The following is an 18536-nucleotide window of genomic DNA, read 5'->3' on the forward strand; positions in this document are numbered from 1 at the left end:
TCCAAGATAACCTTAGCTTCTCATAATGCCAGTGTATGGCTTGGAGTGTCCCTAACTTTTTACCGGTTTATCCAGACTAGGAGTAGACATCATATCCCTCGGGCCACGCGCAACATGCAGACAGTTGCAGTAGTGTCCATTGCCCTGCTGATCTCCGTTGCTTCATCGCTACCGAATTTTCTCACAAACAACATCGAGGGATATACTTTACCCAACAATGAGACTATCTACATCATAAATGCTCCTATGCTTGCCAATAGCGGTTCTCGTAACATCGTAGACACTAATGTTTTGTTGTATGCCATCGTAGGTAAACTGCTTCCCTGCATACTGATGACAATGTTTGTTGGGGCGCTGGTGCACTCTTTACTGAAAAGAAGCAGGAAATTTTCATTTGCTTCCAGTAAACGGTCCGTCATGATTGGGAGAACAAACAGGCTTCTTTACGCTATCGTTGCTCTCTTTTTGATCACAGAACTACCACAAGGAACACTGGTTCTGATGTGCGTCTTTATCTCCGGTTTGTATGAAAATGTGTACATTCCGTTAGGAGACTTCTTTGATGTTATTGCTTTACTTAACTGTGTGATTAATTTTGCTTTGTATTGTATCATGAGTAGTAAATTTCGATGTACATTTAATAGACTTTGCTTAAAATATATATACTGCAAAAATCCAAATAGACCTCCAATGGATCATGTCTCAATTCGATAATAAAGGTTTACCTAAAAGAGTTTACTGTTTTATTTTCTTTTTTGTAAGTGCTTCAAATAAAAATACCTCCTAATTAAAGATTTAAAGTGGATAGATTTTCCTTTCCAGTTTCCAGCTTAGATCTTGTATCAACATATCAGCGAAATATATCTGATTATTGCATTTTTATATATAAAAGGTGTGTTTGTCATTTGTACTTCATAATAAAGATATATTATTATAAACACGGTTTGTTTTGTAGGAAGGCACGGATGGTTTGTCTTTATTCGAGTTCATGTTTGTCTGGTATGAGGTGGTTTTTAAAGTGTAATATATGATGTCAAATATACTTGCATTATATATTACTCGCATTCAAATGTAGATGTTTAGCTACTTGAAAAAATCCTATCAATCTTCATATGGAAATCAGAATGATGCTTTTATAATAAATAAAAATAAAACAGTGAAACAACAAAATCAAAATCGATTTATAACACTGACCATGCATTTTACATAAAGATCATTCCCATCTATTTTGAAATGAAAAGTATTCAGAATTAAAATCATTATCATGAACTGAAACGAATCTTGACCCTCTTTTCTGTCCCTTAACTATATATAATAATTTCAGACTTAAGACGCGATATACCTCAAAGACATTGATCCTTTTCATTGACTCGTTTACGAAACCCCGAGTTTGATGTATCATACTTATTAACACTTGGTTAAGACATCGGGCGTTATCCGATTATTGAAAGATGCTATGATAAACAATCCAACCTTCTATAATCAAAACCTCACAAGATAAAACACTGTAATGAATCTTATGTATTCATTTAAGCTTCTTGGTCATTGCCACGATAAAATATTTTCTTTTTCTTGACTTACTTGCATTATAAAAACTAAATTTGATCTGTAAAAGGGCAATTTTCAAAAGAAAAATGATTATTTTACAAGAAGAGAGGGAAAATTGGAAAACAGAATTGTAATTCTGTAAAGTTTTTTTAAAGTTTCATAAGAAAAATGCTTATCTTGCTCGAAGAAAGGAAATTGGGAGTTCACAATTATAATACTGTATATTTGTAGATATGAATAGTATATATGTATCAAGAGATACCTTTAAAAATGTTTCCTATATAAATCTACCTTAAAAAGTTCTAACATTTACTGAGCGGTCATAAATATCGAAGTGAGTGAGATATTGGACCGCTTACGTCACACTGTGGGCAGGATCAGCTAAATCGCATTTGCATTCGTTGGTGTTCGACAGTGACAGAATTGGCCGAGTTTTACCGCAGTGGGGGTAAAAATGTAAACATTAACTGACTGTGTTCGAGGGCAAAATGTGTTTTGTCGACCCCCCGACCCCCCCCCCCCCAAACTCTTTGCCTTTGACCTAACGGCCTGAGGCAAACAGTTTGGTTCTTGGGTCCGACAAAATGCACGTGGCCCTTGAACCTAGTCAATAAATGTATAGAGTTTAATGCCAAATTCGGTTAACATATAGCAAAAAAAGAAAGGAATCATCTGACAAGTGAATATCAAAGGTTTTTTAAAGGGACCTGAACACTGTTGCATTACCGTTTCGTTAACAATTTTAATTTTCTATTTTTATTCAAAAAAAAAATCAATTAATGAATTGAACTAACATGAAAAATCTTCAAATTCAATGACAAGACATTCTTCATAACATCTCTCTAAACACTTGTGTTTGTAAACATTTACAAGAGCTCTGTTATTGTTAATGTTAACTTTTTTAACTGTGTTCAATTTGTTTACTCTGCACAATCACTGAGCTCGGACTGACAATACTGGTGAGTTGGTTTAGCATTCTCACCTTCCTACTCTGAATGTTATATATTATAGTTTCAATATTTTTCATTAATACACAACAAACTTTCCACTTTTCTTAAATATTAAGGTAGGCCCCTACTCGAGTGACGTCATCAATTGTAGTACTTTATTGAAAATACATAATTATCAACAATAGAATTATTGTAAATCTTTTTAAATGATGTTGCATTAGTAGCAGTGCAGTGTGAATTTGATTCCATATAAAAAAGGTCTTGATTTTCAAGTTTACAAAATGTTATAATTGACGTACATTGACGTACATACACATTCACATTGTACACCTTACATCTACTGTTCATACAGTATTTACAATAACTTATTTCATAAAAATACTGATGTAGTTCTTTTTTATCTTAACAAAAAGATTCCTATTGAGTGTCAAAAAAACAAATGAAGTCATTTTAGAAATATGTTTCATTGATAGTTTTCAAGTTGATATTGATTGATTTTTAGGGAGTATACGTGTTCTAGAAGCTGTAGAAAGATAAAAGGCCAGTGAAGTACAACATGTTTTTAGTTCTTTAAACGAAATAGATGTAAATGTAATGTTTTAAAGAGAAAAAGAAGGTGTTAAACCATGAAATTCTGAAAATATGTACATAGGTGTCAAATTTTGTGATAATTTTAAATTTTCGACACTTATTATGAATTTTTAACATGATAGTAGACAATTGATAGAAAGTTATATTACTTTAATTTTATGTTTAGATTAGCCAAATACTTATTTCATTTGAGATACTGTGATGAAAGAAGGTTAGGAGGTATACGTCATTTAGAGTTTCTGGTCAGAAACTTAACCTGTCAAGATGTGTAGTTTTGGAGCTTTTTAATAACATAAGATTAAAGTTCACTGGAAAGGGTAAGGCACACTACTGGGCTAAAGCGCTACACAGACAATATGGATTTTAAAACGACAATGAAGCACCGCATTTACATAATGGGATGGGGGGGGGGGGGTCATTTTTTATGGTCTCTGGGTCTTATCTCCATTTCTTTTAAAATGTTTTCTCGTTTCTTTGAATTAAAATGAACAAAAATATCATTTTAAAATCATGGAGAAATGACCCAGAGAAACTTTTAGAAAAACCTATTTAAAAATTATAACATTTTGTACCAAATGACTCATCTAGCCAATTATCAAGTTATTTTTAGCTAAATCAAAACACAATATCGGGAAAATATTTACCTTTCCTATTTCACAGGAACCCGATACATCAAAAGAATGCTTAAATTTCATGTGACATATCAGTGATATTTCATTTTTCAAGTGCGCCCAGATTCCTGCCGAATGCCAATCAAATGTGCCCTGGTTTTTTCAACATAAACTGTATTGCATTGTTTAACATTTATGAATTAATCTGTTGTAATAAAACCGTTTAATTTGCTCACTCTGGTTGTCGGATATCGTATGATTAATAAATATTCTAGTGCTATGTATTTTAATAGAATGATATTCATATTATACCAATCTATTATCATATAGATACGGTTGCAATATATTAATACATGATAGTTTTATCAAACCCTAAATTATGGCAACTTTCTAGCTCCAGGAATCATGACTTGAACAAACACAATTCTTTATTATAATTACTGAAATGTATAAGTATTGTACATTAATTTGAATATCTTTGGTCTGTTATTCTCGAGAAAAAGAAATCTAAATATTTTTCTCATATATTTTAATAGTGAATCGTGCATCTTTTTTTAACTAACCCTAGCTTCACGACGCACCATTTGTACAAAAACGAAATGATGTACTTGCCCCTAATACTAGCATGGCATTTTGAAAAGTAGACTAGTATGCCAAACTATGTCAAAAGCTTTCCTGGGTTCAATGAACAAAACATAAATTAGTATCACGCTCCCCCTTTATCCGAGTCTAATCCGAACTCTGACTACATTGTTAATTGTTACACTGTATGTATAGTAATGAATTAGGTAAATTAAGTTATTACCTGTCGAGACATCGGAAATAAGGCCTAATTGATTGCTGTAGTATAAATATGACTCTATACACATCTTTTCTTGAGGAGATTAGTTATTCTTGGAAATGTCATTATGGCCTTATTGTGCAGTGCATTGAAGTGATGGTTACATGTAGCTTGTTTCCATTCTCTTCTTTAGTTGTTTTTCAAAAGAGTCGCTGATAAGTCATCTACAGTATGCATGAATGGTTCGCAATGATTGTTTAAGCACAGATTATTTGACAGAATTGTTTCTATAAACTATGTTCTTAGTTTCTAAAGGAGGAATGACGTACAAGTTTGAGAGTTAGAAGTCTTACCATTTCCCTATTTTGTGATTCATTCAGGTCATTAAGGTTAGCTTTATCACATGTTCGCTTTTATAAACTACTTCAATCGATTCTCATTGTAAATGACGTAAATATACTCTGAAACGCTAAAGGAACGCAACAAACAGTAATCTACAAATATTTAAATTATTTTATCCAAAGATTTTCAAAAATGAATACAGTGAGCTAAAACTCGATTTAAAAACATCAGAGATTTGATAAAAATGGTAAATGATTATCTTTTAACTTTAGAAAGTAACACATGACTGTTAAAACACCCCACACCCCGGCCATTTAATTACGGAGTGCAAGACTACCATGCACACCAATTGCAGTTTGATTTCTACGATACAATAGGTTCATCAATTTCGAGATTTGAGCGAAAGAAATATTCTTCGCAATTTTTAAATGCCTGTTTTTCAGATAATGAGGTCGAATTTTCTCTAGCCTAGCGCAGTATAGTAACCCTTGGACTTCCGGTCCAATGACTGTCATTCATGCTAATGATACGTAAGAGCCTGTAGAGACGTGATGTAGTGCATATTTACATCTGCAACTCTGCTTTACCTTTATTTTGAGATTTTCGAGTTAGAGCTATGGAAATGTGTACTTAAGTCATTTTCAGGAAGCCTTGGCATCGCTTACAGAAAAGAAAGAAGAATTTATTTTTCAGAATATTGCTGCATTACTTATGATGAACAGATATAAACCCTTAAAACCCCATACTATTGCCAAAAGTTTTGTTAAACATGCAATTTTTTTTATTTCTGTTAAGCGGACTCAAACTTAACTTCCGGTAATGGTATGAAAATCATTCAACCGTTAAATTACCGATATTTACAAATCTGAACATGTCTTTACTTTTTAGATACAAAATTATATCCTATATATAATATTTCCCCCCTAAAATAGGACGTTGCGTTTCTTTTGCCCATTGAGACAAAAAAAATCGGGAGCAAAGCAAACACGGACTTGTTAAACATCAGAGGTGGGATCAGATACCATGGCGGAGTGACCATCCCCTGTCGACCGGTCACACCCACCGTGTGCTTCTTGTCATGATTGGGTAATAACGGAAAAATCCGTCGACAATTCAGTGTGTAAATAATGGCCTAACAATAAGTATGAAAAATGTCAGTCAGCATTTGACTTTATGATAAATTGTGTTTGCTGACAAGGTCATTGTATCGACCATAGAACTTACGAAATGACGACATTAAACGAGACTGCTGATATTCTTGTTTCATCAACTTGTTTGTCAATAACTTACCTCGTTTTAGAAATTGTTCATACCTAGAGCATGCTCTTGCGTATCAAATCATCTGAGAGATATAAACCCCGTTTGCAGGTGATCATGGTGATGAAGATATATTGCTCAGTTTTTAAGGTTTCATCCGAAAGATCTTTCACCTCAAAGTGCCGAGGGCGTGGAGAAGGAACAGTTGCTTCTTATTTTTTATCGAAGAAGAAGAGAAAAAAAAAGAAAGCCCCCGACACCGGCGGACTGGTGCCAGAGGCGATTAGTTATGAGAGAGAGAGAGAGAGAGAGAGAGAAAGAGAGAAACAAGTTCAAAGAAGAAAAAAAGCCTCCACCATCGGCTGACCGGTGGCAGACGACTTCGGTCAGTCACGGCCGGGGTTTGAACCCAAGACCTCTCCAACAAGGAGCGATCGCTCTACCGACTGAGCTACCGTGACGGTTGAACAATCCATAGACAATTAAGTTTAAAAATTATCGCCTTACAATTTGTATGAAAGACGTCAGTCAGCATTCGACCTAACAGCAGATTTTATTTTCAGAGGTCATTGTATCGACCATAGAATTGACAAAATATTAAGTTGATATCCTTAGTTCATCGACTTATTTGTCAATAGCCTGCATCGTTTTTTAAATTCTTCATATGTTGAACAATTGTGCTTGCGTACTGAATCAACCTGGAGAATAATCCGCGTTCAGGACTGGTGATAACCGTACATTGACACATAAAGGGTAGTTGACCATAGATAAATTGAAATCATCATATTTATCATAAAGTTTAGTTGTTACTTTGCATCATTGTCTTTCTCTTTTAAAATATCCAAACATGAAGCAAAGGTACCAGACTCTTAGGCGAAAGCCACAGCAAGAGACTTCTTTTTCTCATGTAGAATTTTTCAATAAATCAAAAGAATTACAAACTGGACTGCTTACCCATGGGAATCATAACAGACTTTTGGAAGACATGGTCTTCAAAACTATATAGACGACTACATGTATTGAAGCAATGTAATCTCTTTAGTTACAGCGTAAATACATGTATCTATTTTGCTGTCTGGAGCTTGGCTACAACATAACTGTGTAAGAGCGAAAATATGCATGATAATATTTTTTTTTTTTCGAAAAAGACACTGTTTTACCAAATATCTATCTTATTTTTAAATTGTTAATTTTATCTTTCTAATTTTGGTAAGAATGTCTTGAGATAAAAGATACCAAAGAGTCTAACACATCTGTTTCATATTTGGATATTTTACTTGAAAAAGACGTTAATGGTAATCTAACAACCAAGCTTTATGATAAACGTGATGACTTTAACTTTTCAATCGTCAACTTCCCTTACTTATGCAGCAATATACCTTCATCACCTGCATACGGGGTATATATCTCTCAGTTGATTCGATACGCAAGAGCATGCTCTACGTATGAACAATTTCTTAAACGAGGTAAATTATTGACAAACAAGTTGATGAAACAAGAATATCAGCTGTCTCGTTTAAAGTCATCATTTCGTAAGTTCTATGGTCGATACAATGACCTTGTCAGCAAATACAATTTATCACTGAGTCAAATGCTGACTGACGTTTTTCATACTAATTGTTAGGCCATTATTTACACACTGAATTGTCGACGGATTTTTCCGTTATTTCCCTATCATGACAATGAGCACACGGCGGGTGTGACCGGTCGGCAGGGGATGCTCACTCCTCCATGGCACCTGATCCCACCTCTGATGTTTAGAGGTCCGTGTTTGCTCTGCTCCTATTTTGTATTGTTTAATGGACTTTTGGGCTTGAGTACTGTTCGTTATCTCCATATATTTCATTTCCAACATAATAGACAATTTTCTGAATATAATATGTGTAAAATGGACTGAAATTCAATTCGTTTCATAAAATAAGCAATATTATTATTTGTGACTTCTTCTCAATTCTTCTGGAATATTGACAATATTTCTACCGTAAAGAATACAATGTAAATGTAATTTATGTATGCAAAATTAATAAAATATCTTAAGCAAAACATCAGTCTCAATTTTCAATTTTATCACAGTCAATGTGGCTGGATGCTCGTAATTTTCAAATTCCAAAACATGACATTTTTTTTCAGATTTGGAAAACTATTATGCTAACGACCTTTACAAGTATGACCAGCAAGGAAGTTTCCATTATATATATATATTTTTTTTATTTTCTGATAAATCACATTATCGTTATATAATTTAATAACTTACTAATGAAACAATTTAGACTAAATACGTTTACCAAAATCTCATGGAACATTCAAGTAAAAACATTTTTAGAACTAATTTAATAATAGTCGCATTGAAAATCAACAAAGCACATTGTCTGTTCATTTTTTAGGTCAGACGATACGTTCCTCAAATATCGGTTTTGTATATCTTCATATTGTGTGGAAAATATTCAAAATTTTAACTATCGTCTGATTTCTAAACTGGTTTCTAATTGTCTTTAAAAAAAACTGAAACACTAAAAAATGTGTTACTGGCTAATGAAGTTTGTTCCAAAAGGATTTTATAGGAAACAACTTCCTCTGGTATCTTGCACAAATGCCTGGGAAGATACCTCAATTTTTTGCAGGTAAACATGTTAAAGAAGCAATACTTAAATGACAAAATCTTAGAAAAAATTATATATTATTGAGGAACGTATCGTTTGTCCTTAAATAATTTTTGTTAATTCATTGTAGTATTTTTTCTTATCTATTTATTATTATCTGTTATATCAAATTATCTTTTATTCAAACACATTCTACTTTTGCTTAAGGCATGTCACTCTTGACATGAGTTAATTCAAGGATTTTTTTAGCAGTATATTTTAGATAACTACTCATGTAGCATGATTCAAAATCGCAAAAAAAAAATTGAGGGGCTGTGTGCATCTTACCGAGCAACGGTACAATTAACTTGACATGTTTTGCACTTAAATTGTAACTTTTAAGTTAATCACTTTAACCTTTATCATCATATTTTCCAAATGTAATCATTGCAATAAATATTATAACTATCATTTTATGTAAAATAATTTGAATAATGTTATTTATTGAAAAATTCCAGCAAATTAATGCGCGTAAATTTTTGTGTGACCTTTTCGCACTAAAAAAATATCATTTGAGGGTATTAAAAAAAATCTAAATAGGTAATAAAATATTTTCTTGTATCAAGCTTTCTATGACTTTTGTGCTGAAAGAATCGTGTAATTTAAAATAATTGGAGAAAAAGTTTATGCCAATGATGAAAATTTTGAGATATTGGTCAAAATATGCGATTTTCAGACGAAAAACAATATAGATTTTATCTTAACTTTCTAAATATATCTTCATTTTTTAGAAAAATCTGTTGAGTGAATGTGTAAAACTTGTTTTAAAAATTTTAATTGATACCTATTATTTAATATTTCTACCATATGATAACGAAAAAAATTCTCAGAGTAAAAATATGTACAGCTAAAGTTTCAAAATATTAAATCAAACCTACATGTATGTGCAGATTTGAAGAATTTTCCTCTTAATATCCTTCCACTACAAAAAATAGTCTCCCATAAATCTTGTTTCTTTACACTTTTGTGAGCAGTTTTTTTTAATTAAATATTGTACAATTTGTATAACATGTTAAAAAATTTAATTGTAATAAATAATTTTGAAGTATAAGAGGTTCTGACCAAACATTTCTTAAGGTATTCCGATCCTCAGGTTCTGAAAATCAGGCATTGAATAATTGAAAATGCTCATAAAAATGTCTCTGAATTCTCAAAGTAATGTGAATTTACCCACGGTAATTGTTCAAACTTCATCATTAAAGTTAATCATATTATATAGGAAAAATTAGTAAATCTCAAATAAATTTTCAGGAAATGCGAATAAAGACACCTACTATGCATTTTCTAATTGGAAAACATTTTAGGATTTAAAAAAAAAAAAAAAAAAAAAAAAAAACTATAGGTATCCAGGCATTTGAAGAAAATTGCATGATTTTATACTATACAGTACTTTAGTTTCTTCTGTGTACATTAATTATTTTATAATGTATAGTTTATAAACTGTTTCCTATCATTGCAAAACACCATAAATCATTTCTTATTTTATATCATACTAATTAGCATTGGTAGCTGAGGCTAAATTAAAGGAAAAGTCAATTTCTTTTAATCTGTATTTTTAACATACCTATATCAACGTTTTAAAAGACTGTTTCTAAAACTTCAAAGAACCTTGAATCATATTGAGATGCATAAAATGAAAATTGTTGCATGAAAAGATTTCATATTTAAGCTTCATTTTGAGACTTCTGGAATTAAACAATAAATTAAAGAGTTATCCTTCCTGGCTGAGGATGACCTACGTAAGTTTTCTACGGAGTTGTTAGCACATACTCAAAATTGAATTAATTTTAGATAATTCTACATTTGATTTCAATTTAAAGGGTAAATAATCTGCAAAATAAAATGAAGTTAATGATGAAGACCGGCTCAGAAGTTCGTTAATTACATTCAGCTTGTAAGGCCTTCAGCTTGTAAGAGTCTTCTAAGAGTACATAAGTAGTGTGGGTGATTTAAATGCAACGAAAGACATTAAATTAAACCCTTCGATTGACAGGATTGGATACATTTACAAATATTGAATCATACATTCATTACCCTCAAGTAACACAGATTTCATCCCTCCATGTGATAACGTGAGGACTGTGTTTAGGCTGGTAAATCTTGCATTGGTTTAGGAGGAAATAAAAACCTTTCCTATGAAATGTAAAAATAACGATTGGTGCACAGGGATGGGCACGATTACTGAAAAATGTAATCGATTAATAATCGATTACTTAGAGTAATTTTGTGTAATCGATTATAAATCGATTACACTCATTTTTGTCCTGTAATTGATTGTAATCGATTACTTTGGAAGATGTAATCGATTAATAATCGATTACTTCCAAGTTTTTAATACAGCACTTAAATCTGTTTTCCCTTCAAATTTCAAAGCAATATTTAAATGGTAAATGTTGATGTTATCCACTGAAGTTTGAATGTGTTCCTGCAGTTTCAGTGCAGATTCTTTTGAGGTTTTATTCTGGCTAACATTCTTACTAAATGCCCAAATGAGGGATTCTCTACCATGGAAGGTAGAGATATTATTCTTTCAACAATATATGCCAAGGAATTGATTATTCCTTTCAACCTTGGATCTGAACCTCCATCTTTATTGACTTGGCGCAAAAATTATTTATAATAATATTTTATTGTGAATTACTTCATTAGTAGTATTTGGGCTGCCCGTATGTTGACAGTGCACATAAAACATTCCTGTACGTGTCTTTTTTTTTTTTAAAAAGTAAATTAGAACGAACTCTTAGTAATAAACATGTAAATTAAATGTGTCTTTAAGTATTTTAACAAATAGCACAATTTCATTCTGTATTGAAATAAGTGTTTGAGAGCTATTAATTGTTTTAATAATATTGTTTGTCTTCAATGGAATGAAAGTTAAACACTAGGTAGTTCACAGTTTACACCTCATTATCTGCAAATCAAGGATGTCTCAGTCAATTAATTAGCCAATTAAGATAAGCAAACACAGTGACACACTCCCTCTCTTACAGACACTTATAATCTCTCATTGATATAAAAGCAACCTTACAATTTTGAATGAAAACATGAGATTGATTTTTCAAATTTTAAAGTTACTAAAACACAAGTTTGAAGTTGTTTAAATATTTTTCAGACATGAATAAGTATTTCCATCTTCTTCTTTTTTTCGAGTACAATGTAGTTTTTTGACCAAATTATTTATATTTAGTACATCACTTAAATCTGTTTTTGCTATTTATAATTTTCTATTACAAGACAAAGTTTTTCAACATCTGAAATATGAAAAAGGACATGCAGCAAGAGGACAGTGGGTCAAATGTAAAATGCACACAAAAATCTGTATATTTTATTAATAAATGGTTGAAATACACTTCTGAATTATTTAATACTAGACCAGTAGGTCCATAATGCAAATTTTATTGAGAAAATTATTAAACTTATGATAATAAAAGTTAGGAAATCCAAACATTACACTAGGTGGTTTATATTTGATATTTATATGTGACTGACTGGAAATAATTCTCCAAAATAACATCCATTTATGTATAAAATAATTGAAAGTAATCGAAAAAGTAATTATAATTACATTGAAAATTTTAGCTGTAATCGATTAAATTACGATTACAAGTAATCGAAAATCTCTTCAATTACAGATTACTGTCGATTACTTGAAAAAAGTAATCATTACAATCGATTACGATTACCCCATCCCTGTTGGTGCATGATCAAGTTTAAAAGCAATACAAAAATGAGAGCATGGGAAACACAAATCCCTTAAAACACCAGAAATGGGATCAGGTGTCATGGAGATATACCCATCCCTTGTCTTTTGGTGATATACTCCAAAAGCCCTTTGTTTTGATCAAGTTAAAGGAGTATCCCTTACACAAATCAGTATGAAGTAAAACAATGGCTCAACTATTTGTATGAAAAAATTGGTCAACACTCTACCCAATGGCAGGTTGTATTTGCAAACAACTTCATTATAACGATCACAAAGAATCTGCATAATGTTTTCTTTTTACAAGATTGTTAATACCTCTGGAACATCAGTTTATTTGTCAGTAGTTTGTCTCGATTTAGAAAGTGATCGTTCCCAAAACAAATTCTTGCACTGGGAACCATAAACAGCATATGTTGGTGATAATTGTAAATTGTAACATTAGAAGGGAATTGATGAAATAAAAGTTAAAGTTATTTCGTTTATTATGAAGTTAAGTAGTTAGTTTTCCATCAAAATATATCTATCAAAATATCTGAATAAGAAAAAGATGTGTCAGACACTGTGATTTTATTATTTCGATTTCAGTGAGATTCTTCTAATCAAAGCAAATGTATTCTTAATTGATAAAACGTCGCCAATATATAGATGCAACAGCAAGAGACTCCTTGTCATAAAGAAGTTTTTTTTTTAAATAATCCCTGCTTTTAAAATAAGGACACAAAAACAGTTCAGCTTATAAAAGGGTAGAAAAAGAACCCTTAGGAAAGATTGTGATAATCTATGAGGCGCCGTTTTAATATTTTTAAGGTATTTTCTGATAGCACAAAATGATTTTTTGATGTCAGAAATTCGAATTTTTGATATCAAAAAATCATTTTCTGATCATTTTTTGATATCAAAAAATCATTTTGTGATATCAAAAATTCAACTTGATTTTTTTATATCACAAAATCAATTTTTTTGTTGAGGCTCATACGGATAATCAACTCTCCCCAGAATTATGGGTTCACTGTGTTTGGATTATGTACTATTCTCTAAAGAGTGAGTGGAAAGGCGAACTTGTATGTTACAAAATAAGGGCTACAAGTTTCGGTGTTTGTGATGCAAAGAGAACTTACTGAATGCATAAAGTGTTAATTACTTTATTAATTTCTATGAATCTCTTCCCATTTCACTCATATTTTCTGATATCAGAAAATCGATTTTTTGATATCAAAAATTAGAAAGCATTTTATGATATCAGAAATTCATTTTCTTTTCTGATATAAAAAAAATCGATTTTCTGATAACAAGAATTCGATTTTCTGATATAAGAAAATCTACATTAATAATGATATCAAAAAATTGATTTCCTGCTAATGATTTTCTGATATCAGGAAATCAAATTCTTGATATCAAGAATTATTTCTTGATATCAAGAATTATTTTTTGAGATCAAGAATTTGAATTATTGATTGCAAGAATTCTTTTTTGGATATTAAAAAAATACCTCTAAAAATATAGAAATGGCGCCTCATAATAATCAGGCATTTTTTCGATTGTCATTTCTCTTGAAGAAGTACAGTCATCTTCTACAATTAATCATTATGTAGTCTCTCTTTCAATTAATAATATTGAAATGTAGTTTAAAAGTTGGAGAAATCGTTTTGATTTGGTTGATCTTGGAAAAGACTTATAATTTCAAGTATGATAAAAGATCTTTTGGATTTTTAATTCCCATATAAACGTCAGTTATTGGAAATTTTTAGCAAAGTACATGTTTCTGTCTTCGTGAGGCATAAGGTTGAGGCTTAATAGAACATTTAACAGGATCCCCATTTTTATCTTTGTATGGATTTTCATAAAGTTTTGGAATCCATTACAGGTATATATAATACAAATGGCTGTTGAGAATGCTGGTATTATTTAAAACTGGAATAATTGTGTCTGATATTGAAGAATTAATTCTTCCATCGAAAGGGAACTGCAAATCAAAGTGGAATTACCAGCAATAAGATGAAAAAATGAAGATAACGACATTGATCTAACTGAAAAATCCGGTAAATAATGCGAATCGTGAACTGGGCAAAAAACGCAGAGCCTTGGTCATTGGACACACTAGAGGTGGGTTCAGACGACGAGGAGGATCCTTTGTGGATTGGTCACACCCGACGTGAGCTCTCTGTATTAATAAGCTAAATGGAGTAATTCATAGTTAAATGGTATAAAACATGTAAAACAATAGCATAGCATTTGTGGAAAACATCATGTTAGTCAAACTACGAGTCAACGATAGGTTGTATGTGTAAACAAGGTCATTGTAACGACCATATAATTAAACTGCGAAATGTTGACTTTAGGCGATATAGTTGAAACCCGTAACGAAATAATAAACATCAATTTATTTGTCAGTAGCCTATAGTTTAAAAATTAATCGTACTCCGAAATGCTCTCGAGTATCGAATAAAGTGGGAGACATAAACACCATATGCAGGTGATAGTAGAATATTACTATATAAATAGGGAATGTTGACGGTGGAAAAGCTAATTAAAAGTCATCCTATTTGTTTTATATGCATGTAGTTTAGTTGTTAGATGACCATTGACGTCTGTAATCATGCAGTAAAATATCTAAGTATGAGCTTGAATACTGTTCGTTATCTCCATTTATTATATAGTCTATTTATAATCTCTATATAATCTATACAAACGCAAACAGTTCATAACACTACATATTCACTGGTTTTGAAGCCGTATTCACCGGAGGGACGGTGCGCGTGCAGCGGCATTGTGACGTCACAATCAAAACCTCAAACAACGTTGTAAACAATGGTTGCAACTGCCGGAGTCAGCTGTGTATCTGAGCAGGAAAAACATTAGCCAAGCCTATCGCAGGATTATTTCTAAACATTATGATGTCTTACAAACAGCAAAAGGAAAACACGGAAGTTATAATTCGTAATCTGGACATCTTTTTTTATTTTTCTACGACAGAAGTTCGTAAATGGAAGTGGTATCATCATACAGCCTTTAATGTCTTATTTATTCACATCCGGACTATATAATAAAACAATTATGGACTCTTTCGGTGGTGAATATGGTTTGTTATTCACCAGAAAAATATCAATATTGACCTCGGCTTCGCCATAGTCCATAATTGTATAATATTTCATGAAACAGATGTAGCGGGCTCAGTGGTGTCTTTTGTTTCGAGTTCAGTGGAACTATCGTTCATTGTTAAAACGTCGCAATATATCGAAATGTTGAATTAAAAGCTACAGAAAGAATTTTCTTGTTCTCGTGTAGAGGATTTTGAATAAAACCTGCTTTGTAAGAATATAAAAGGACAAGTCCGTTAATAAAGGAGCTCAGTATTAGTGCAAATTACATATGATTCCCACAAAATGTTGGAAGACCCGTATGCTCTTCAAAGATTACGTAGATAGTGTCAATGAGGAACCACATCACCTTTTTAATCACTGTATCAACTTCAGAGTACTTCTGTATAGCATTAAAACTTAATTTTTGATGTTCAACGTAATTTCGTAGAAAACCTATCACAAGATATTTCATTCATTTGATGAAGAGGCAGTTAATTGATGTCAATATTTCATATATATACATGTATTGTTCAAAGAAGCAGTCGTACATGTCTATGATGTCAAATAGCATGGTCTTTGATTCATTGTGAAACAATTTCTATATATATATATATATATATATATATATATATATATATATATATATATATATATATATATATATATATATATATATATATATATATATCTGTATATTAAGTGTTGAAAAGTTGATGTTACTGACTTTGGAAAAAAAAATGTGATTCCCGATTTTCTAAAAGTTCTTTGAAGTTTTCAGAATTCACATTTGATTTACACCACTTCTCAAACATGATGTTTGACAGAGAACAGCACTTGAGTAGATATACATGTAAGCACGTGACTTCTTGAGAATGTATTTATAATGATTAAGTTGGATTTCAGATGTGGAGATAAATTAGAGTTTTAATAAATATTTTTTTTTGTATTTCATAGGTGTCGGAACCGGGGGGGGGGGGGGGGGGCTTAGCCCCCCCCCCACTTTTTTTGCAAAGATAGACATAATATATGTGTTGAAAATTGGGGCTCAACTTTTTTCGTTGGTTTAGCCCCCTCCCCCACTTTCAATTAGCCACCCCACTTTCAATTTGCTTCCGACGCCTATGGTATTTTAAGTAATATAAATAACCATAATGATATTCTCGCTAGAAATGTCAGATCCATTGTGCAAAGCAACTAGATCTATAACTCGAAGCGTATATATATATCATGAATAAGGGTGCTTTCCATTAACGTTGATCTGCATTCATTCATATATATATATATATATATATATATATATATATATATATATATATATATATATATATATATCATTTGAATAATTCAATAAAAAAAACAACCTGGAATTTATATCGTTACAGGTGCTAGGGCAAATGAAGTCATTGAAAAGATCATGGGTTTCCCTCGAGTTTTAGGGGCTGTCGACGGATGCCACATACAGATAAGAGCTCCACAAGAAAAATACCATCCCATGTCTTATCTGAACAGGAAACGGGACTATTCGGTTATATTACAGGTGAACATACAATTCGGTTTAAAAATACTATAAGGCAAACAACAGCACTTCTTAATCGCCTCCATGATTCCTGTGATTTAATTCATTCATTTACTTTTTAGGCTGTATGTGATCATACTTTACGGTTCACGGACATTCTATCCGGATGGCCTGGGTCAGTACATGACGCAAGAGTCTTCAAAAATTCACCCCTTTATGAAGCCAGCTGCAGTGAAAACCTTTTTCCTGGCGATACACATATTGTTGGAGATGCAGCATATCCACTGCAAAGGTTAATAAAAATTGACATTTATTTAAAGAAATGGGCAGATTATACTTTTTTGAAAACCATGTACATCATTTATGTTCAAGTTATTTGTATTACATTTCAGTTGGGTTTTAACACCGTATAAAGATACGGGGAATCTGGCAGAGTGTCAGAAAAGATATAACTTCATACATGCAAACACTCGTCAAACGATTGAAAGAGCCTTTGGTTTGTTGAAAGGAAAATGGAGGAGGCTGAGATTTCTGGAAATGACCAAACTTGAAGATGTCCCAAGTGTTATAACAGCAGCCTGTACACTTCACAATATGTGCATAGAGGTATCCCCCCCCCCCTCAAACTTTGAAAAAAAAAAATCGTGAATTTTGGCATACGAAACACATGTAAAAATGAATCTTGCTCTTACTTGATTTCTTTTTTTTTTTTACAGAACAATGAGAATGACCTGGACATGTGCAGTGATACCAGTATCTTTGCTGATGCTCCAGCTGTGAGTGAGCCTTTGAACCAGAGTGGATCAGTAAAACGGAATGCCCTAGCCCAGTATTTCTGGTCTACCAATCGATATTAAATTCAACGAAATAAAGAAAACAATGCTAAATTTACAAATGTTTCCTTTTTTATTACAATTTAAGAAAAAAGCTTTTTATGTAACATTTACATTAAAACTTTTCCATAATCAGGATGATGCCTCCTGAAATTGTAGCTATTAAGTTAAATCCAATCCAATTTTTGGGTTGAAAAATCCTTAATTATCATCAATGAATGCATATACATACATGTATCAATGAACAACTAATAGTAGATTAACATCAATATTTAGATGTGTTGACGTAAATTGAATGGACTTGTCTACACTATCAATAAACAATGGGTAATTATTGGGTAACAACTTCAATACTCACATGCCTCTAGACCATAAACTACTTACATACTAAGGTCAAAATTTCAAATTAATGTACCTACTTGAACAATAAAAAATGATTTGTTTGATGTACAACCTGTCACAAATATTATCTGTATAACAGTCCTTCGCATAATGAGAACATTAATAAATTATTTAAAGTGTGAGTTTTAAGATAATTATCAAAAGTACTTGTAACTTAAAAAGAAAAAAAAAACAAAACTATCTACCAACACACCTTGAAAAATGATGGTCAGAGTACAATATAAAAATATGGATGGCTCTTGATGCATGAAAACATAACAAAATTTTCAGTATGTCTTTGTTT

General features: G+C 31.8%; 1 protein-coding gene across 1 annotated transcript; it reads left to right on the forward strand.

Annotated features, from left to right (window-relative positions):
- The first annotated feature begins 114 nt into the window (after nucleotides 1–114).
- Nucleotides 115–17875, forward strand: LOC133205004 (uncharacterized). Its single transcript, XM_061340744.1, has 5 exons — nucleotides 115–310; nucleotides 16885–17039; nucleotides 17141–17310; nucleotides 17411–17624; nucleotides 17735–17875. The coding sequence occupies exons 1-5, from the start codon at nucleotides 115–117 to the stop codon at nucleotides 17873–17875; spliced, it is 876 nt and encodes a 291-aa protein (XP_061196728.1).
- Nucleotides 17876–18536: the final 661 nt, after the last annotated feature.

The sequence above is a fragment of the Saccostrea echinata genome, unplaced genomic scaffold (genome assembly GCF_033153115.1).
Source record: "Saccostrea echinata isolate AGI-Se365-2 ecotype Australia unplaced genomic scaffold, CSIRO_AGI_Sech_v1 ptg000054l, whole genome shotgun sequence".
Taxonomy (NCBI): domain Eukaryota; kingdom Metazoa; phylum Mollusca; class Bivalvia; order Ostreida; family Ostreidae; genus Saccostrea; species Saccostrea echinata.